A 22,816-nucleotide genomic window follows, 5' to 3' on the forward strand; every position below is an offset into this window, starting at 1 on the left:
TTTAGCGAATAATGGTTTGGGAGGTAATCTGTGTGGGTGAGAAAATGAATATACCATTTCATTGTTAACAAGTAGTGCTGCAATAAAGAGGAAATGCAAAACCACTTAAAATTATGCTTTACCTGTGATAAGGTAACGTTTTTGGTTTTTAAATGTTTTCACTTGAATGCTATCAACTATTTAGACTTAAGGATAAGTTGTAAAGAGGTATACCTTATGCGATGTTTCTTTAAGCATAACTGCAAAAACATTACCAGTAGTTTTGCATTAAGTAGACCACTGCTAAAAAGCTCAGTTACAATCTAGTTTTTTATGCATCCAGGGGAAGATACGAGAAAGGCAATACCTTCAAACGCTGCATACCTATGATAGACACAGGGAGGAATGTTTGAAAGCCTAGAAGGAATATCCTTTGAAATCAGCCTCTCTTTCTTTACCCTTATTTATTTTGCAGTTCGCTTCCCTTCCCTCCTTCTTTGTGAGGATGCCGTGTTGGGATTACTCCTTAGCTGTTCCCAAATTCCTGCATTCCAAATGAATTTCTTAACAAGAATTGATAATGTCTGTCTTTTCCTTTGCACCCCCACACACATATCCTTGTACCCAATACTCCAAGAAAGCTGGTGCCTGCATTGCTGTGCTAATTGCTTCAGAGACCTGTTCGACCTAAATTTTCTTTGGCTTACACATACATCGAAGGAAACTGAATGTGAAGACAATGAATCTCTATACCTTTTCTCCTCATACTTTAAAGATCAGGTATCCTCAACCCTAGAGATACAAAAAAAAAAATCATGTCTTGGTGATTAACCCAGACTGTGTATTTGCTGTGGTTTTTCCATTTATTAAATCTAAACAATAAAAAATATAGTGAAGAAGGTATAGTAAAGAAGGTTCTTCACTATTTGTATTACACAATGATATGCTCCTCACAGCATTAAATGATAGCCTTGCATGCAATCCACACACTTTATCTGAAAGCTTATATACCTGTTATATATATATATAAAACTAATGCAGACAGCCATAATAGTCTGTATGAATAGGAAACACTGTGCTTACTGAACCACAGTCATGAAGCTAAAAATGAAATTATATTTCCTCCATCATAATACCAAAGTCAGTATATAATATTCTGAAAGAACAAGCACACAGTAATACCTAGGTTAATACTGGTACCATACATTATTGCTCAATGCTATCAAAAAGGTGCATCTTCAGATTCTTTATTGAAGCATATTACATTACTTAAGTTGTCATGACAAAGACAAAACTGTTCAATTTCAGATTTTTCTAGCACCTCAGTTTTTATGAAATTGCAGGGTTTTTTCTAATAGCAGTGTAATTTATTTACTGATTAAATTCCAATAAAGAAGTTGTTGGTTTTTTAAAAAAACACATTTAGGAGTGTAACTTCTAAGCACTGACAGGAGCATTCTCCTTTGTTCCTACTCAAATCCTAGACTAGAAGATAGGGATTTGACTGTTTTGTTTATCCAACTATTTAATCATAAACCACAGCGTAAATGATGTTCAGCATAACTAATGCTAAACACTGCATGCTTCAATACAGGTGAATTTTACATGAACCGTTGTCAATTGTATGAGTATCTTATCTGCTGCTCAGTTTTCACAAATATTTTTTCAAACCATAATTGTTAATAGGTAATTTGTGCAAACTATTTAAAGTCAACTATCCCTTACTCATAGGTGGATTATCCAGAGTGTACATTTACCAGAAACTGACACAGAAAAGCTCAGTGGGGTCACACAGAGACTGTATCTGCAAGAGACCAGGTCATTTGACTCTTGAACTCGCTTCAGATTATGGACACGCTACACCTGTGCCCACACTAGCCCCTAAGTCATTCCTGATGGATGGAATGAGGTATTTTCTCAAACCTGGCTTCTGGGACTTGTGAAACCACAGCTCAGACTGGGAACTCATATGTTAGATTTTATATCCGTGTGAAGGGTCATGATCTACCAGCACTCTGGTCTTAAGCACCATCGCCCAGGTGGGTCTGAATTCTGGGTCTCAGTTTTGGTGTTGACTAACAGGCTTTACCTGTGGGTGAAGAACGAACAGAGGCATTTTGTGAAGTACAGATTAAAGCACCTATGTAGAGTCAACTGCATCCCGGCAGGCCTTATTAGGGCTTATTAGTCTGGGTTAATTTAGTATTTCCTATTTAAAAAAAATATAAAATAATGCTTTTAGTCATGAGGGAGAAAGCCAGAAGGCCAAGCAGCCAAGGCAGTACCTCCCGCCGTTCGGGGCTGTCGCCTCTCACTGCCCAGGCCCTCCATGGGGTCCCCGACTCCCGCCTTCCCCACGGAGCCGCCGCTGCCCACCCGCGCTCAGGCCGTTCGCCCCTCCCTCACGGCGGCCGCCGCTCCGCGCCCTGCCCGCGACCCAGCCCGCCCGCCGCCCGGGCGCCATGCCCGGCCCCTCTCCTCCCCTCCGCAGGGGTGGGCGCCACGGGGCCGCGCCGAGCTTCCGCCCGGGGAGCGGGGCAGGGCGGGGACAGCGGCCGCCGGGAGGGCAGGCGGCGCGGCTAAGATGGCGGCTCCCCTGGCGGGGCGGGCGGCGGTTGCGCTGCGGACCCTGGCCCTGAGATACGCCCGCCTGCGGGGCAGCTTCCCGGTGAGTGAGCCCGGCCCCAGCCGCCGCGTTCTGCCGGCTCTGCTGGCGGCCCGGGCGCCGAGGGGGGGCGGCGGGCCGCGCACCTGGCGCGCTGCGGAGCTGCTCCTCACGAGCCGCCGCGCTCCCCGCCACCTCAAGCGCCGCTTTCCGCCCCCCGAAGCCGCCTTTCCCCTGTGGCCGGCGGGGCCCCCCCGCTTCAGCCTCGCGCTGTGCGCGCCCGTTCCCCTGGCGGAGCGCGGGCGGCTGCTCGGGTTTCGTCGCCTGGAGCCGCGCCGTGCACTCGGCGGTGGCCGCAAACCGACCGGGCGGCCTCGCTCGCTCGTGCTCGGCGGCCTCGGGCAAAGGTCCGGGCGCGGCGGGGCGGGACGGCCCGGAGTGTGACCTGAGGCGCCAGCTCCGACATCCCCTCTGCCCCGAAAAACCAGAGTACTTCGAGTTATTTCAGTAGCAGAAACGGGTGACGCCGTGCGTGAAGTAGCGTCGTTTATCTGAACACGTTCGGGGTGGCGGCATTGGGTTGGCTTTGGCTCTGTGCTGGTGGCAGAGCGGCTGGAGCCAGGTCACCCAGTTGTGCTCAGCTGGAAAAGCCGCTCACAGCTCTGGCTTCCCAGGAAAAACCGCTCACAGCTCTGGTTTCCCAGTGGTCTTGAATCTCAGAAATGTGATGGCAAAGAGTAAACGGGCCTCCCTGAAGAGCTCGCCTTCAGGAGCTCTCTTGAGGTGTAGCAGGAGTTCTGTGATCACCTCAACAGCAGACATACAAAGGTAAAATGAGATATGTACATTTTGGACAGCTCTGGTGCCTTTGGCAACCAGCCTCTTTATTTTGTCTTTTTTTTATCAGATCAACAGCTGCATGGCAATCTACTTTGGCCCATGCTTCTGAGCATAAGCGTTTTCCCAGAAGGAAAAGCCTCCAGAGCGACCAAAGCTTGTTTCTGGCCAGCTCTGTTCCTCAGGTTCTGCTGCTGGGGCTGCGCGGGACGGCTGTCAGATACAGCGTGGTGTTGGTGCTGAGTGTAACTGGCATTGTATGTCTACTTTTGGGTGGTTTGTCTTTTAACCTGGAGGAAGTGAGCTAGCTCGGTTTTAAGTCTGAAAACTTTTGTGCCCAGCTTTCCCTTTTTCATGGCGAATGTGGTGTTTGGCAGTTCAGTACAATGGGTTAGCTGATTCGGTGTTCATCAATTTCATGTATACATGTATAGATACACACACACACAGAGACAGGGAGAGAGTGTGTCTATATACATACACATAAACGTGTATATACGTATATTTATCTGTATACATACATCTTTAAATTTAGTTTCTGTTGATGAGCAATCCTGTCAGTCCCAACAGTGTTTGGTGCGTACACGTTATATGGTTGAAGATGCGTTCCTACCAGCGTGACTTATGTCACTATGATCCTATGAGAAGGAACTCAGGAGGTAACCTCACTGATTTTGTGTTTGTCCCTACTGTTCTTGTAGGGCTCTGATATGGACGGCTTTTGTAGGGTTTGAGTATCAGCGTTGTCTAGACAGAGTCATCTCAGTCAAGTGTAGAAGGTGCTCTGGTTGAACTCAGTTTCAAGCTCTGTCTTTATCAGGTGCTGGAGTGGGGATTTGAGGTACAGGTAGAAATTAGGAGTTCATTCATCTCTCAAAGCATGGAGTGTTCCCATAAGTTACCTCGCAGAAATACTGCATATCAGCTCAGATTCTCAAAGAGTATTAATCTCGGGATACTATGGTGGCTAACTTCAAAAAAAAAAACTTCAATATTTTTTTTGTGTGTGTTACTTATGAAATAGAGATATTGAACTTGTATCGTAAATCACATTTTATTGTTCTGGTTTTGAACTCTGACAGATATTGGGAGAATCTCCCAAGATCTGTGCTTTCCAAGTAGACTGTTTTCAAGAACCACATCGATACAAATCAGGTTCTTCATTTCAAAGTAAAATGCTTTCCTGTACAAAGCTATTCATTTTTGCAATGTTACATTATAGAATTCCCATCTAAATAATCTAATCTTCCACTGTCTCAGACTTCAGACTACAAGAAAGTTCATCAGCCGAAGTCTGGATTTCTATTCTACGAAGTAGGATAAGGTATCTGAGAGTATGAGTCCTTCCTTGAAAAGAGTTTTTCTCATTTGTATCATTCACTACTTAGCTCAGAGCAGAAGTTACACTGTTACTTCATTCATTTACCATAAACCAGCAAAACCTGTCCTCTTCTCAAAGCTTACTACTTTGTTCTTTTCACAGGTATGGTCTTCCGTACAGTAAGGGTATAATCAAGAAATAGCAGTCTTAAACTATGTTGTTTTGGTAATGCTGTGTGCGTAGGTACATGGTGAGAGTTAAAATCTTTCTTAATAACCTTAGTGACTTACTATAAGAGTGCTGTTTGGACACTGTTTCAAAATTTCTTATTATTTCAAAACTCGTGATTTTCATAGCTGGGTTGCAACAAGCTTTTTGGAAGTTTGGTTGTATACTGTCATAATCTATACGCAAATATTTTTCTGTGTAACTTCATTTTAGGGGTGCAATAAATGGTACTTGATCCTATCACATGAAAATATTTTATCATCCTTCTGCTTTCCCTTTGGCTCTTTATCTTTTTATAACTATTAAATTATTTTTTTTTACTATTTTAATATTCTTGATAGATTCCGTTCTTTGTGCTTTTGGAGTTTAAATCTGACCAAGTGTTTCAAGAAGATAAAAGATAGATTTCAGTTGTCTGCAGAGCATGTGGACAAGCGTATTTAGACCTGTTCTTACTGGAACAATATTTGTAAAGAGCTGTGACAAACGCTCCAGGGACCACTCTGCAGCAGAATTCGATCTTGTTGGGTAGCAACAAATAGGCTCCATTGAAGGCTGTTTATTTGAATGGGAGTTGAGCTGGGCCCTTTGGGAAAATGCTGTGTTTTCAAAATAGCTTCAGATGCAGTGGATTTCAGCGATGAATATAAATGAGGAACAATTAAATCAGAATCATAAAAAAAAAAAAATGCTTAAGGTAACTCTCCAGTTTTCTAACACAGTGAGCAGATTGGCTGATTGGCTGGTGCATTACGCAACCCTATCCTAGCCTTCAAAATGGTCCTCAGTCCTGCTGTAACATTTTCAAATTTCATGCAAGTTAAAATATTAAAGAAAAAAAAAAGGGGGGGGGGAGGGGGATGAGTGTGGAAATACGGAATTAAACAGTATTCCTGTTGAATCCGCTGAGCAATATCTATGTTACAAATAGGGAACTGTACAAGGTTGCTCACTGCAGATGCCTTCAATACCTAGACTTGAATACCTATAAAGCCTCATTAATGCTGAACAGAGAAAGTTCTGTCTTTAAGAAGCGATCAGCTCTGAGTTTAATGGTCTTCCATGCAACAGAAAACATTACAGAAAATACCTAAATTCATGACTTCAGAAGCCACTTCAATGCAAAATGCATACATTTTTCTTAGCTTTGTGTTAAGTTCTTGAAAATTTCTTGATATTTCAGACTGTTTCACTTTTCAGGCTTTTCCAGGTTGAAAGTTTTGCTATAATTTTTAAGGTTTTACATTTATAAGTAGGAAATACAGGAGCCTACAGACTTTCGCAAACAGTTTTTATCTATAGGTACCTACACCATATCAGTAGAAAGCCCTCTTCAAACTCTAGACCAAACTGAAATGCCAAAGTGGACCAGGTGTTTGGCCCACTCCTCCCTGGAAGTTACATTAAATACATTGTTATTGAACCCCTTTTTCAAGATGAAAGAAGGAAATTAAAACATGAATATAACTTTAGACTGTGATATGTTTTAAAACAAATCTTAAAAATTATTTTTTCAGTTCTATGCTGGTCGGTGGAACTTCTGCCTTGGCAGCAATCCAGCTCTGGCACACATATTCACAGTTTGTCTTGAAACAGAAAAGCTGCATTTATTTATCTTTATGTGTACCTTATGTAGGTATAATGAGGGGATAGGGCAAATTAAATAAGAAGAGACAGCCGTCATGAATATGACATTAGGTTGAGGATTAGCTGGGACACCTGTGGTCTTAAACTTGGCTGTGGATAAATAAACCCTTCCTCCTGGCCCTCCCATCTGAACTCCCAACCAGTTTACCCAGAGAGACTGCTTACTTTGCTCGGGTATGTTTAGGATTCATTAAAAGTGTTTTTTTGCTATAAAAGCAAGTGTTTTTTCATTGATCTGCCTCCTGAGGCACTAGATAAATTGTCAATAGATGAATTGTGTTTTCTTTACAGGTATCTCAGTGATTGTTTCCTCCTGTCTTTCTCTGGAATATTGTCAATGCGTGTGGCAATTTTTTTTTAGAAAAAAAAAAACTTTCATTTGGTCTTTCTGGCTGCTGACTGCCAACAAAAATGCTATGAGGAATTGTGTGAAGATGTTGAGATTCTCTTGGGAATACAGAAAAGTGAGATGAGGGTTTAGAAACACTTGGGGTTTGGTTGTTTCCTAGAAGGAGATAATTTCTCTGCTATATTTTCCCCGCTCTTATTTGTAAGATTAATTTTCAGCAAACATTGGAAACGTATTCATTTATTGCTTAGAGATATGATTCTCCCCCTCCCTGTTTTGGGGGTTCACTCACAGGTACGGTTCCAGGGTGACTTAATCTCAACTGATACTTTTTTTGTTGTTGCTGTGACCACACCTGTAGTGAGTAGTTCAGCTCATTATTGCCTTGGTCAGTCCAGTCTTTCTGTGCATGTTTGAGACTGTAATCTGCAGCTTTGAGCATATACCCTAAGGATTTTCTACAGAAAATTTCCTTCTTTAATACTCTCTGCTGAGAAAGCCAATTTCTAGCTATCTGTGAATCAGTTAGGTGTATACTCATCTATTCCCCGCTCCATAGCATTTTAATAAAACACGGGACATAGAAATCATGTTATCTGTGCAACTGATTATGACAGTAATTTTGGAACTGGTAATTAAACATTGATCCATAATTAATAGCTGGCTATCGATCTTATTTTAACTAGATAACACAGCAGGAGTAGGCATGAAACTAAGACAAGTTAAGATTGACTATTGTGAAAGATTCCTTAATAGTGGAGGTATGCTGTGCTGTTGAATAGATGCTGTTGAAGTCTCTGTTGCATGAGTGGTACTTAAAAGAGATGCTGAACTTTAATCTGAAACCCCCCTTTGATATGGTAATGGAAAATTCTTCCAAGAATCAAAGATTGGTGGCATTTTTTTGTGTGTGCTTTTTGTTGGTTTGTTGGGGTTTTTTTTGTCACATGCTGATTGTAATGTTCTTGTATAATTAGTGACTAAGTGTTGACTGTGGAGGAATTAAAAAATAGCAAGTATTTACACTTTCTTGTTAGAACACCTTTTAAGATCTTCAGTTAAAATTTGATACTGATAGCACAAAATATGTTCAGTAAATGAAAGTTCTTCAATTTCATCTTTTTTTTAGTTTTGTTTGTTTGTTTAAATTGTGCTGGTTTGTTCAGCAGACTTACCCATGAGCTTTTTTTCTTCCTTGTCTCCGGTCTCTTTCTGCTTGCTCATAGGTTTCCTAAACTACAAGGGTCTATCCTGAAATTCAATTACATTTATTTCCATCCAATTTATTTAATTTCTGTCATGATCTACTAGTGTATAAGCTTAGAATCCCAAATCATAAAGCTCTAGGTGCTATCCCCGTTGAGCATGACTGTGGGTTGGTCTATTTCACTCAAAGACCGTTTTCATTTAAGAAATATACTTTGTATCTGGTTTGTGAGCCATACCTTGTTACTGATTTGTGTTTATTTACCTTGGCACTTGTGGTAAGTGGTGGCTGGTCAATTTCAGACTACCCTGTTTATCTTTCATTTGTGCAGTATGGAACCATAGAATGGTTTGGTTTGGAAGGGACTTAAAGACCATCTAGTTCCATCCCCCTGCCATGGGCAGGGACACCTTCCACCAGACCAGGCTGCTCCCAGCCCCATCCAACCTGGCCTTGGGCACTGCCAGGGATGGGGCACCCACAGCTGCTCTGGGCAGCCTGTGCCAGCGCCTCGCCGCCCTCACAGTAAAGAAATTTTTCCTAATACCTAGTCTGAATCTGCCCCCTTTCATTTTAAAGCTGTTCCCCCCTTATCCTATCACTACATGCTGTGGTAAAAAGTCCCTCCCCAGTTTTCTTGGAGGTCCCTTTAGGTACTGGGAGGCTGCTCTAAGGTCTCCCTGAAGCCTTCTCTTCTCCAGGCTGAAAAACCCCAACTCCCTCAGCCTGTCTCCGTGGGAGAGGCGCTCCAGCCCTCTGAGCATCTTCGTGGCCTCCTCTGGACTCACTCCAACAGGTCCCTGTCCTCCTTACGTTGGGGGCCCCGGAGCTGGATGCAGCACTGCAGGTGGGGTCTCACGAGAGCGGAGTAGAGGGAGAGAATCACCTCCCTCAACTTCTGCTTGTGCTTCTTTTGATGCAGCCCAGGATACGGTTGGCTTTCTGGGCTGCAGATGCACATTGCCAGGTTGTCAACCAAACCCCCAAGTGCTTCTCCTCAGAGCTGCTCTCAGTCCGTTCTCTGCCCAGCCTGTATTTGTGCTTGGGATTGCCCTGGCCCATGTGTAGGATCTTGCACTTGGTCCAGTTGAACTTCATGAGGTGTGCACAGGCCCGGCTCTCAAGCCTGTCAGTGTCTGTCAGGATGGCACCCCTTCCCTCCAGTGTGTTGACTGCTCCACACAGCTTGGTGTTGTTGGCAAACTTGCTGAAGGTGCGCTCGATCCCACTTTTGTCAGTGACAGAGATGTTAAACGGCACTGGTCCCAACACCGACCCCCGAGGAATGCCCCTTGTCACTGGTCTTCACTTGGACATCAATCCATTGACCACAACTCTTTGAGTGTGACGAACCAGCCAATTCCTTATTCACCAAGTGGTCCATCCATCAAATCTATGTCTCCAATTTAGAGACAAGGATGTCATGGTTGTATCAAATGCTTTGCATAAGTCGCAGTAGACGATGTCAGTTGCCCTTCCCTTATCCACCAATGCTGTAAATGTGTTGTAGAAGGCCACCAGATTTGTCAGGCATGGTTTGCCCTTAGTGAAGCCATGTTAGCTGTCACCAATTGCCTCCCTATTTCCCATGTGCTCTAGCATAGTTTCCAGGAGGATCTGCTCCATGATCTTGCTGGGGACAAAGGTGAGACTGGCCTGTAGTTCCCCAGGTAAAAACTGGTCAGCACAGCACAAGGTAATGGTATTCCTGTGTGCATGAACGTACACCCCTCTATGTGTTTCCCGTCGTTCTTGTATTTTAACTCTTGCTAGTAACATTTAGAGAAGCTGTTTTACTGCTTGATTTCTGACTACAATCTTTGACCTGAAATTGGAGCCATTAGCTGCCTGACAGCATTTACTGTTATTTATCAAGAAGCACACTCTGTGGTGGCCCAGGGCTTTGTTACTGGCAGTAGGTGCAGGGTGTGTGTCTAGGGACATGGTGCATGGTCACTGGATCAGATCTGTGTCTTTCTTTCTAGGTGGTTTCTATAGCTTAGACAATGGGAAGCATCTGGAAATCTTGAAGTTACTAACTAGGGGCAGTGGCCCATGACTCGGCCAAGTGACCATCCTCAGGTCCCCATTGATACCAGGCATCCTTCCAGGGGAGGAGACAGCCTGAGAGCTCCTCTGTTTTGCATTAGTTCTGAACCTTTTATTTTGAAGTCTCAAGAAAACATTACAGACTTTAAGGCATTGTAAACACCTGATGACTTAGTATCCCCCTTTTCTCTCATGTTCTTTTGGCATGATGTGTTGGTTTTCTTTATTATTTTTCCACAAGATTAAATTTCTAAAAAATTATCATCCTGCATCAGACATATTAGAAGGACAGCACAAAGGTCACATCTTCTGCCTGAGTTAAGAGACTGTTCTTCAGCTATGGAAATTAATATCTTCATCACACTCTGAGCAACAAGGCTTTGAGGGAAGGGTTCCTTTCCTCGGAACATGCTGCCTGCAGCCAGTTAAAGAGATGGAAAGCAGCTCCTCAGCACATATGCTCCAGCCTAAGGAGTGTTTTGAACAGCATTTTGGTTTGCTGCATAGTGCTTTATTGATTGGTCCTAGGGAACAAAGTAGTTTAAATGTGCCTCTATCATTTGTATCTTTGTCTAATAAATGATTTTGATTTTAGTTTTTTGCTTTTCATAATAAAAAGGTATAGATTCGTGTTGTTTACAAGTGAAGGACCAAAAGTAATGTGCATGTCCTTATCACCTAAATTAGTTTGTAGAAGAGGCATTATAAATGTTGCAGCTTCGCAGCGTGCTTTCTGCATTTGTAGAGTGAAGATGTGACTATATCTATATAGTACCTAGGCATTTTAAGTTAATAAATTTGGCAGTTTCTCTTAAGGAAGGTGGAACAGGTACAATACTGACCTTCAGGATTTGGTGTGCAGTAATTCAGTTTGGAACAAAGGGTTTTCTTTTTTTTTTTTAATGATTAAACTGTAAATGGAAGAGTTTTATTTGTCTGAAAGCGGGTAGATATTTTGAAAGCATCAGTAGCAACAACTGTTAACACCAATTCGTACAGTGTGCATGTAGAATACTTGTGGAACAATAATCAAGCTCATGGGAGCAATAACTGGCAAAGATGAAAAACTAAAAGGTATTACAGGAGTAGGTAGACTCTGAGGACTATAAGCAATGAGCAATAACCTCAATTTGTGTCAGGAGAAGAGAGAATCACTCTTACTGTAGTTACTTTACCTTTGGTGTCTAACTCGTGTCTGCTTAAATTCTTTGAGATGCAAAAGTTTTGTAGGAATTGACAGGAATGGAGAATTAAGGGAGATTTTTGATCATGTTTGATAAGTTTGTCTGCTTGTCCAAGACTTTTGACTAAAAAATATGAAGCTTGAAATTAAAAACCAGTAAGAGATTACTAGTGGAACACTTGATCATTCTTTTGAGATTTTCCTCTGAGGGATCTGTTGGCAAAAGAACAGTTTAATTTGACATCTGCTAATTCAGTGGCAGCCAAGAAAGCAGCTACTACATTTTGTGAGAGAGCAGCTGGAATGTGTGGAGCTCCATCTAGGGAGGGTTGACGACCCAGCTGAGAGCCTGTGGGTCAGGATTAGCGGCCAGGCCAACATTACTGACAATATTATTCTAAGTCTACTACAGACAGCTTGATGAACAAGAACCAGATGAAGCTTCGGACAACTGCAGGAAGCCTCATGTTATCAGGCCCTCGTTCTCATGGGGAACTTCGCTCACTCCGGTACCTGGTGGACTGACTACACAGCAAGGCACAAGTAATCAAGTAATGTAGGAGGTTTCTGGAGAGCATTGATAACAACTTCCTAATGCAGGTGACTGAGGAGCTGGCAATGGGAGACACCACTGGGGCTCACATGTATAAACAAGAACTGATTGGGAATGTGAAGACTGGGGCAGCCTGGATTTATGAAGGGGAAATGCTTGGCCAACCTGATAGCCTTCTCTGGGTGAGATGACTGGCTTCATAGCTGAGGGAAGAGCAGTGGATATTGTTTATTTTGATGGATACAGCATGGGTTGTAATAAGGCACGATGAACAAGGCTGGGAATATTCCCAGTTTCCTTAATCAGTGAAGTAAGGCCATCATCATTTGGGCTTGGAACTTCTGTTCCATTGGATTCCATCCCTTTCCCTTCCTTTTCCTCCAGGTAGACAGGCCATATGTCTTAATAAGTTTGTGTCAGAACTATGCATACTCTGACTGTTTGTTTGTTTGGGGTTTTTAAGCTACGTTTAATTTCCTTGTAATCTGTGTTATGACTATTACATGTTTGGGATTTAGGAGCTGCATAGATCTTTTTATGTCAGACATCAACCAAGGGTAGAAAAACCCTGGTTCATAACCTGTTTATTTGGGATTTTTTCCATGTCTTCTCACTTAGTATTTACCTGTGTAGTGCTAATGGAGAGATTATTTTTGTCAGTCCATTTTCAAAATCTTTGAGCTGCCCAATAGTCTATCCAAGGTGACAAAACATGGCAGAGGTGTCAGTCCGTCAGACAGGGAAGTGAGTTCTCTGTGGTCTTGCAACCTGTTACAGATTATGGATTATAATGTCCAGCCAATTGGTTTGGCTGGGGGTTCCTGGCTGGTTACAGACTGGATTTCTGCCAGCAGCTAAACACTTTGATCATTACTTCAACGTCTCTGATGAGCAGCCATTTTGGGTCAGCGTTGGCTTTGCTGGTGACCTCTGTCACTTAGTGCCTGATTAGTGTTATCAACTGGCAGGTAGGCAGTGTTTTCAAAGAGCTACTCAACGAACATGCTTCTGATGAAGGATTGTTCTCCCCTACTCCCTTTGCTGCTTGATTACCTTTTACCATACATGCAGCTTCTGTGTGTCTGCAAGCCTCGGGCATTTCAAATGGCCGAGCACAGACGGTGAACGCACCTGCATTTCCAGGAAGCAAGAAACTGGAGATTGCTTTGTTTTAAGGATGACTTCAAATAGTCTTTTATTTGCCCAGAATGTTTGATCAATGGTGTTAGAAATGTAGAAATCCACTTTAAGTTCAGAGTCTTTGATGACGGAGCAGATGCTGCTGCTCGTAGCGTCCTAGGCTTGCTTTGAGGTTTGAGAATGGCAGCATGATGAATTTCCAGTGTGAATAATGAAGAAATACCAATAAAGAAATGACTTGCAAAGGAAGGAAAAATGTTTGTAACTTTTGCCTTTCTGTTAAAGGCATACTTTCACCGATTATTCTGTGGCAGTTTCTGGTTTATCCCCTGCTCTGCCCAAGCAGCTGGAAGGCTGTCTTCCTCTTCTGTTTGTTCCTTTGAGTTTGCTTGATGTCAGTCTAAGTCAAATGGTCTAACTAAACCCAAGATTTATTAACAATAGAAGGTGTGAAGCTTTCAGATTTAAATGAAAATGGTGTACCAGTCTTTTTTGGGTTGGTTTTTTTTTTTGGCACTTCCAGGATAGAAACTATTACAGCCCATTCTGCACTAGTTTGGAAAAACAGCTGTGACTTAGGCATGCAGTGGAACTGTTTATTGCTTGGGAGTGCTATGCTGCTTGGTGCTCAAAGTCATCATCTTCTGTGATGACACGTTTAGGTAGTATGGAAATTACCATGATTTGATTTCAGGTATTAAAGAGCTAGAACAAAGAAGTGTGATTATGTTTTGTATTTGCTTCTCTGTGATGAGAATTGGAGGTCAAGCTGTCTAAACTGGCATTTTATTGGTGTTTTTCTTAAAATATCGCTGGCTCCTAGCACTTGAAAAAGTATTCTTCCAGTGTATGGTAGGTGTGAAATGCTTCTTTGACAGATGTGATTACTTGAGATAGGAATTTGGAAACATTTTTGATCAACCCATTGACCATGTTTTGAGTTTCTTAATGATTCAGGAAGCTTAAATAGGGTGAAGTGTACAAAAAACTGATAGTGGGAATACTCTGGAAAGCATATCCTTTATATGTCATAGTTGGTGGTAAAACAGTTTTAGAATTATTTTTTCCTGATTATATTTAATATTTTAAAGCATTTCTTCATAGTTCCATAAAAATATAATTTTAATCTTGTAAAAAATTAGGAAGTTAAGCACTTTATAAGATGAGAACAAAAATATTCAATTTCTCCTCAAGAAATATAAAAGAATATTTCTGATTTGTGTGGAGAAGATAGCTCATTTCACTTTTTGAATGTGTGGTGCATATCACTAACAATCTTTTTTCATTTGCAAAGGCAGGGAATGTATTATGGTATTTTCTGCAACTGATTATGCAGTTGTGTATGGTAGTGAGTTTATTTTCATCAGCTACTTCAAAGCCCTTACTTTTTAGGTCAGGAAAGTGTGCTTTTTCCTAAAGCTTTGAAGTTTTAAATAAGCAAAATGAACATAATTTGACTAAAATTAATTACTAATGCAAAGCAGAGCTACTGGTGGCTAGAACATTGACAAAAGCAGAAATTGAATCTATGAATTAATATTCTTGTTTTCTTTAGCCCAGCAAAGGCTCTGAAAATTGATTCCAGAAATATAAAGGTTCTGTAGGCATGTTTGCTTCTTGAGCACATGTGGATGTACAATAAGTATATTTAATATGATTTTATTCTGCTGAAGCTTGGTTAAAGAATGCAAGAAAAATGTTCTGTTGCAAATATTTTCTAAAGTAAGTGGGGAGGACATTGTTTGCCCCTTGGAGTGGACTAGCAGCTTTGTGTTTTGGGCAGGCTGCTTTGTTTTCTTCACATCCTGTTTGTTGTGTGACCTTAGCCGTGTTGTTCAAACCAGAAAGTTTTCACGTAACCTCATAGAATAAGGACCCTGCCATGATCTGCATAGATTTTCAGAAGTTGCTAACAATTCACTGCTCACATGCACATTAGTGGAATTGGAGTATACTTGGCTCTGCTCAGTCAGCCTTTAAATGCTAAGCAGGACGCATCACAGAACTTCTCCGTGTCAAAAGTGTTCTGTCACTTATATCCAGCAGTTTCTGTTTTGATGTCTGCATGTTAACAGAAGCCTCCATACTCCCCTGAATGGAGGGGCAGGATGCAGGCATCAGGGATTTGGCTATGCCCTGCTTAATCTGGAGACCAGTCTGTAGGAAACAACTGCTGAACAATAGGCTGGCAAGGGAAGAGAAATGGAGTACTGAGGTCAGGGTCTTCCTGGTCAAGAGGTCATTCTTTCTGCCGTCTCCACTTTTATTTTTGAGGACTGAAGTCCTCGCAAAACCATATCCATGGCTACCCAGAAAGATCATCCGGGTGGTAGCTGCTAGGATCTGCCTTGTAGTGCACAAGAATGTGGGCTCAGATTCTGGTTTTCTGAGATAAGGAGAAATAAGGATGACAGAAGGAGCTCAAGTCTGACCCTGTGCATGTTCCTGGTAGTTTACAATGGAGCTTAGTGAGTAAGAGAGTGTGTTTACAGAATAGCTGTCAAAATCCTTGTGTGTAAGCAAGCTGTAAATAAGTCTATAAAATATAATCATTACTGGGGACTTTAAATCTGCAATGAGTGAAGGACTTGCTTCAAGTTCATTCTTGTCTCTGCTTCCTTGCATGAGAAGTAAACAGAAGGATAAATCAGAAAGCTGTTTATAAATGTAATTTCAAGGCACACTGGAACAGAATTGTGTAGGTTTCGTTTTTGTTTTGTTTCGGTTTTTTTTCTTGCGCTAATGACCCAAAGGAATTCTGCAGTGTAGGAACGTCATGCCATGCTGCATCATTTCCACACAAGTGCAGAGGTTAAGCTTGGGGTCAACCAGTTTGCAATCAGACTGATTATAAAAGGATGATGAGGAGTAAAAGATAAAATCAAAAGAACATAGTAGGACAGGAAAGTATATAGAGAGATGTTTTGGAACCCTTGAAGTAAAACTTTTTCTTGCAGTAGGCAACAAACGGGAACATTCAGGAGAACTGTTAAGTGAGGCGTTATGGTTTTGTTAAAATAGCAGTTTAGAATTTTCAGCTCCATTTCCACCCTGAGTACATTTACTAAGAGGCTGGCAAAGTTTAAATAATCCTCACTGCTTTATCTGTAGTACTGTGAAATATCCAAGACATAACTGAGATGGTTCTCATGTACATATGGCTTAGGTAAAAGGGAAAGGTTCCTGAATAGATAGGTTTCCATATTATTTTCTTTTAAATTCAATCTATATGGCTTTGTAAATCTAAGTTTCAGAGTTGTGAATAGTATGTGAATGAGTTTGGTGTTGTCTTCTGCAGTCCTCTTCTGTTTCTGTGGCATTTGTTAAAGCGCAAAATTATACTGTTCCATTTCAGAGCCACTGTGGAAAGATTTAGAAGGTTGATTTTAATGAAAGAGATAAATAAAGCAAAGAAAGCCTTGACAGCATCCAGCCACTTCAGAACTGATGGACGGACTCCTGACGTTCCTCTTTACCAGCTGAGGGATTCCACCACTGAGAGAGGAAAGAAAATGTTGAATCAAAAATAAAGAGGGTTGTTGAAGTATCGTTATGTTTCCAAACAGAATATTGATTAGTATGTCATTACAGTTAAGTATATTTTTCAGTGTCAGGGAATATTGGTTTAGAGGTGGAAGAGGAAAATGCTCATGAGTATTTTACATAGTTATTATTGAATAAATTTTGAGGTAGTGAGTAGCGATGTAAGTGTTCAATCTCCCCAGTCATGATGGCATTTGTGTTTTTAGTCTTAAAAAGCTCAAATGGAGCCACATTTTTATTCTTGCAAAATGAACCGTTCAGCTAGTGAGCGAGTTTTGGAAAGCTTCACCCACTGTAGAGAGGAAATTGGGGGAGAGTGAGGGAGTTTGATTCATGACTGGACTTCGGAATCAAATCCGATAGGCTTCATTCTTTAGTTAAATCATTCACTCTCCCAGGTTAATTTTAACATTCAGCCTAGACTGTTCAGGTGGAGGCCAAAACTGTCTGTTTCTAAATAGTTTCTGCAGGTCTTGATGCTTTGAACTGTCCTGTATTACACAGAAATGTCAGACCTTCTTACTCTGACTCAGTACACCCTGCTGCAGTCTCCTGTGTCTTGACTTTTCTCCTTAAAAAGCAAAAAGCATGGCTTTTATTGCCATATCATGTTGAGAGTATTTTATAGGTGTTTATTTGATATCAATTTCTGTTCATTTCTGTGATGTTATTGAGATAAAACTCCTTTCACATGACCTGAAATTTGAAGGAGAAAGTAATATTGTTTCTCATCTAAATTGTGTATGAATAAATGCTTACAAATTGACAGATATTGCTTGTAGTGATTCCTTTCTTGAGTGAAAACCTAATTTCTATTTCTTTCTTAATTTAGGAACTTAGAATTCATAGGTAGATAGGTTAGAATTTATTAGTAACAACAACAAAAAAAAGGTAGATAGGTGGTTGTGTGGAAAATGCAATGTACCACATTCTTCAGTGTCCCTAATCTGAGTCTGTCAGCCTCTGCCCTGGTGAGCTCAGTAGAGCTGGTGTGACATTCAGACACTCTTGAGCAATCTCTACCTGTTAGTAGTAAAGTAGACGTATGTTAACACATGTCCAACTCAGCATGTGCCTCTGCAAGGGTTTGTAAAGCACTGACGCTTGTATGCCAGAGGGGCATATTTTGTCACCTGTGTGCAGGAGCATCAGAATCCCTGGGTGTAAGTTCCCACGCACGTAGATGGGAAGTTTTCCGCTGCAGCGGTAGGTTTTTAAGTCTGTACAGTTCTGAAAACTTGTGCCTTTTTCAGAGAGCTCATCCTGAGCGTTCAGTCACTACCAGGCTTTTATTATTCCTTTAAATAGTGTACAATATGTTCTGGTTTAATTTGTTTTGAAGCAATTCAGCCATACTTTATAATGCCTTATGGAACTCATCAATACTGCCTGTGTATCTGTCTAATAAGAGTTCAGTAAATTAGCATAATCATTAAACAAACCAATTCTGTTAGCAATTGGTGATGCCTGTTTCTCAACAGACAAGTGATGTCAAGTGGCATTTATTAGTTTTTAGTACGGTTTGTTATCTACAGGTAGGTAATCTGTAGTTTATATCCTTGCTTTATTATGTTGCATGAGAATAATTGCTGCTGCCTGGCAATGGAAGAAAAGTAGTTTCTTTTAACTAAAAAGGATGAGATAACTAAATATACCTTCTTTAGCTTTTCAGCTAAAATGTCAATTTTAGAAAAGGAAGCTGTTACTAGTTCAAGAAATCTCTTCCTTTTATTTATTGGATGTTTGTCACCATCTTGATGTTTCCTGCTGTGATGCGCCGTGATTCCAGCTGTCCTGTCTCTGTTTTGCAGTGGCTCCTATTAAATGAACCTTGCAACATGACAAGAAAAATTGGCTTTTCTTTGAACTATGTGAAAGTCTTCAGGCGAAGATTTAACTAAGCACTTGTTTTGATTGCATGAACTAGAATTAGAATAGTGACACAAACACCTGATATAATAAAAAAATAAATGTAATTCAATTTTTTTAAACTGTAGACTTCTGAACCATAGCTCTTCTGGAGTGTTACTGTTCTCCACAATGAACTGCAGTGAAATTGAGTAATTGCTTTAGAAGAAAATGTGCAATTGAGTTATTTGCATGTAGTTTCATGTTGTCTTCTCCAGTCTTGGTTTGCAACAGGCGGTGCAGTTTGGTGTCTCTGCTACACCAGGGTAAGGACAGGCTGTTGTCAGAAGGGGGGGTCCTGCCCTCACTGATGCATTGCTGGTGTGTCTTTTGCACTGGCTCTCATCTTCACCTGGTCCTCTAAGTGGGCAGCAGAGTCTTTCTGCTGGGTTAGCTCTGCTTCAGGGGAGCTGAGTTAACTCGGGGGATATGAGGGAGGACGTAGGAGCAAGTGGCAGGGGAGCCGTGGTGGCCGTTGCCTCTGGGTCGTCTGAGCAGAAATGGGAAACCACAGCCCTGTAGCAATTACTTTGTCCAGTATCTTAGCTTCTTGGTTTCAAGTAATACAAAGCACCTGGCTGTTAGAGGGGCTGCATTGCTGTGTGAGGGTATGTCAGCAATATATGGGAGGGTGGTGGTGAAGTCTAAACTGGTGTCAGCTTTGGTTGGGAGGCAGCATGAGGCGGACAGGTGTAACACAGCACTAGTTTTCCTGCATTGCAGAAGCACGCAGGGAGCAATTGGTCGATTGCTCAAGTGTGCTGCTATTGAAATGTCATCAAACCGCTCATGGATTGAGCGGATACACGTGTCTAAGCAAGGCTTAAGGGTGTGTTAGTGTTCTCAGAGGCTACGGAACGCTCAGTTTTGAATAAGCTCGCTTGGGGAGTTGGAAAACAATATTAAGGCAATGCTGGACAAAAAATTTCCCCATTAGCAAAGCCTGAAGTTAAATCCTATCAAGATTTGTCGCTCAACATAATAACTAGATTTTCAATAAAGTGGACTCTGAGCAGAAACGGTTGCCTGTTTAACTCTTGAAGTTTTTAAAGTTTGCATACTTAAACAAAACATGCTTTCCAAACTCTTGGTCATCCTCTCCACTGTTTGTCTAAGTTTTGTAAAAAGTTTAACAAAAGAAATCCTAATAATAATATTAACTGTCTGCTCCTTTTATAACCAAGCCCCCAATTTTTCTTTTTTTTTTTTTTTTTAATGCGTATGACGAGAATAATTTAGTTATTTAACATAGACATCTTGTTCAAAGAGTCATATAACTGTTAGGAACAGTCATAATTATCCACCAGAACAGGCTGTCTAGCTTTACTAAACAACAATGTAGTGCACATTTCATAGGGTTTTTTGTTTGTTTGTTTTATTTGAAGTTGAAGGTTACATAAACCTTCACAATTGCAGTGACAGATCTCACTCATTCTGAAAAGTGAGTATATGGTTCAGTAGTATAAAACAGTAAATTGCCCCTACAGTTTATTGATCAAAATGTTGTAACCTTTAAGGAACTGGGAAGTTTGATATTATTATTTTCCCTTAGACATACTGCATTTTACTGCTCCAGATATTTTGTGTGGTGTGTTTTAAGTAATAAATTTGGAACTAAAAGGCCTATAACTTTTAACTAGAGTTTGTGTGTTGCCTTTGTTTTAATTCAGTTAAAATGAATTCCCATTTGTAGGAATAGATAATGGTACTTAACTCTTACAAGGTCTTCAGCTGTACCTGTGGAGGATTTTAAAATCAAATTTTGATTTTTAAGGTCAAGAATGCTTATACTGTTTTGATATAAACTATAAGAAATAAGCAATTCCCAACTGCTGTGGACTCTGCTTTTGTCACAAAAAATATTCAAGATTTCTTCCTAAACTATCTCACAGAATCAGTTTTATTCTTCATAAATATCTCACAAAATCTAGGTTGACACTGATCAAAATGCTCAGTGTTACGTGAAGCTGACCATCTCTGCTGGTACCAAAGGGACCTCTCTGCCATATTGTATCCGATCTGAAGTGGGCAATATGGGATGTTGGGGGAAGATGTTTTCCTCTGTGGCTTTTAAATGGGATGGTCTGGATTCTAACTTCTGCTTTGGAAGATTAAAGTTATTGATTTGCGGTAGCCAGCAGGACGTTACTTGTGAAGGACATTTGCTGTCCTGTTTTTCGCAATATACCCAGAGGTATGTGGCATTAATCATCTTTGGAGGGAAGGGGATGTGTGGTGTGAGTTCACATGGCAGACCTTATAGCTGACAGTCTTACCAGGAGCCTTTTCCATTTTATTGTGTGCTTGAAATACTTGCTTTCATACAGAACAAAGTGTAGTAGTGTCTGAATGTTTGCTTTTTGTGACGTACATTTGTGATAAGCTTTTTTTGTTTAGTGTAGTATCTTTTTGTTTCTTGTCAAACTAACTCTATGGATGCTTATTCTTTACATCAGCAATGCCAGCAAACTGAAGTGTGTGTTTTAGTTTGTTTTCAGTGGCTTATGTAGTATATTTCAAGTATATGACTTAATAAAATGTACATTTACCCGCAGTGATTTATATGAAGGTATGCCATTTAGTTGTATTTCTGATGGTTCGTTTTTGACAGGAACTTCTCCTACAACTTTGTCAATTACAGTAGCTGTATGTCAATAACTATAATAAAGGTTTATTTATATTGATGGATGGTATGCTGTTTCATTACTGTCATCTTTGTGTGTCTGTTTTCTTTCTTACACGCTTGGAATTGTATTACAGGTCAGAGTGCACAAATTGAATAAACTGGAATGCTGTAGAATGTGTTGGGTAAGCAAATTGATTTTTTTGGTTAGGTGCTTTTATTTTAGATAAGATATGCTAAACACACTTCCTTTTTATTTCAGCTACAGAATCCATCTAAAAGATCTCCCCATAGACACCACAGTTTTTCTCTCCAAATGACTTATTTCCAGTAAAACTGTTACAGTATAGTCCATATTTATAAAACTTGATACTATATACATTTGACGTATAATTTGTATTCATGTAGAGATAATTTGTGTTGGTAGAGCTGTTTTATACCGGCACAGGATCTATTAGCATAGTTGCAGCTATATTGCTTTAGTGGAGCAGCAAGGGGGGAAGAAAGCAGTGTGCATTTATTTGACCAGCTTTACTGTCAGGTGCTTTTTTTTAAAAAAAAAAAAAGGATCCATCTTTGTTTCATGATGTTAGTACTGGCTTCCATTTATACTAAGAATGAAAAGGGGATGTTGGATGTCACTAAAATGTGCCTTCCTTTTAACAGTTATGCAATAAAATGTGTTATGCTAGGTTAATATAAACCATAGAACTGCCCAAATTACATAGCTGTATCAAGGGTTGTGAAATTATCCCAGGAATTTACTTAGTTTGTGTTTGGGTGTTTTGTTTTTTTTTTTGGGGGGGGGGGGGGGGGTTGTCTGTTTTTGTTTTTTTTTTTTAATAGTGCTGATTATCGCTGGATTCCCTTCCCCTAGCTAGAATTGTTTGGTGTTTTCCAAAAGTACAGATTTGACTTAAAGACACTTGCTAAGAGAAAGTTAGTATTTTTTAGTTTGGTGGGTTTGGATATTTTTTTTTTAGGTAAATTGTCTAAACATGATCACTGAACTCGATATGGCAAACTACTTAATTGTGAATGCTTAGCCAAGGTAGTTCCATGTGGAATTAGTCATGTAATGGCACAAAATTTTTTGTTATTAATTTTCTTAAGACCAAAAGGTCTGGGATATAATAGAGATTATAATTTGAATCTTCGGTTGTTTGTCAGACTTGGTCTTTCATTTCTTCTTTTCAGCAGTTTCTTCATATACTTTTTACAAAAGAGATTTAAGCAATTTGTTCTTGTTTAAAAAAAAAAATATGTAATGCTTAACAGTCAGAATTCTACAGGTCGTTAGTAGAGTGTGCCTGAAAATACTGCTGTCCAGCCCTTATTGCTATTTTCAAAAATGGTTTTACTTTTATTTTGCTTTTTGGAAGAATGTTATCTTGTAGTAGTAACTTACTGTGTTGATGGGCAAGTTCAATGCAGTTGGTAATACTGCTGGCTAAAAATGTTCCTGTCGTTAAGCTTCAGTTGTTCTAGCGACACAGCTACTTGTGAGGCTCTGCTGTGAGCTGATTAGGCTTCAAAAAGGTGCTGATTTTTTTACATGTGTGCATGTCATCATGGTGTTTTCTGCTTGTTTGTTTATTAAAGCTTGTCTGTGTATCTTCTCCAGTGTGATGCTCTTTGGTACCT

The 22,816-nt window shown here is 40.5% G+C and overlaps 1 protein-coding gene across 1 annotated transcript in view; it reads left to right on the forward strand.

Moving 5' to 3' along the window:
• The first annotated feature begins 2,498 nt into the window (after positions 1 to 2,498).
• SUCLG2 (succinate-CoA ligase GDP-forming subunit beta) overlaps positions 2,499 to 22,816 on the forward strand; it is a 131,686-nt gene continuing 111,368 nt past the window's right edge. Inside the window, exon 1 of the mRNA XM_055804447.1 lies at positions 2,499 to 2,647. Within this exon, the coding sequence (XP_055660422.1) occupies positions 2,564 to 2,647 (84 nt within the window). The 5' untranslated portion in view covers positions 2,499 to 2,563. The remainder of the gene's footprint in view (positions 2,648 to 22,816) is intronic.

Source organism: Falco peregrinus, chromosome 5, assembly GCF_023634155.1.
Source record: "Falco peregrinus isolate bFalPer1 chromosome 5, bFalPer1.pri, whole genome shotgun sequence".
NCBI classification, from domain to species: Eukaryota; Metazoa; Chordata; class Aves; order Falconiformes; family Falconidae; genus Falco; species Falco peregrinus.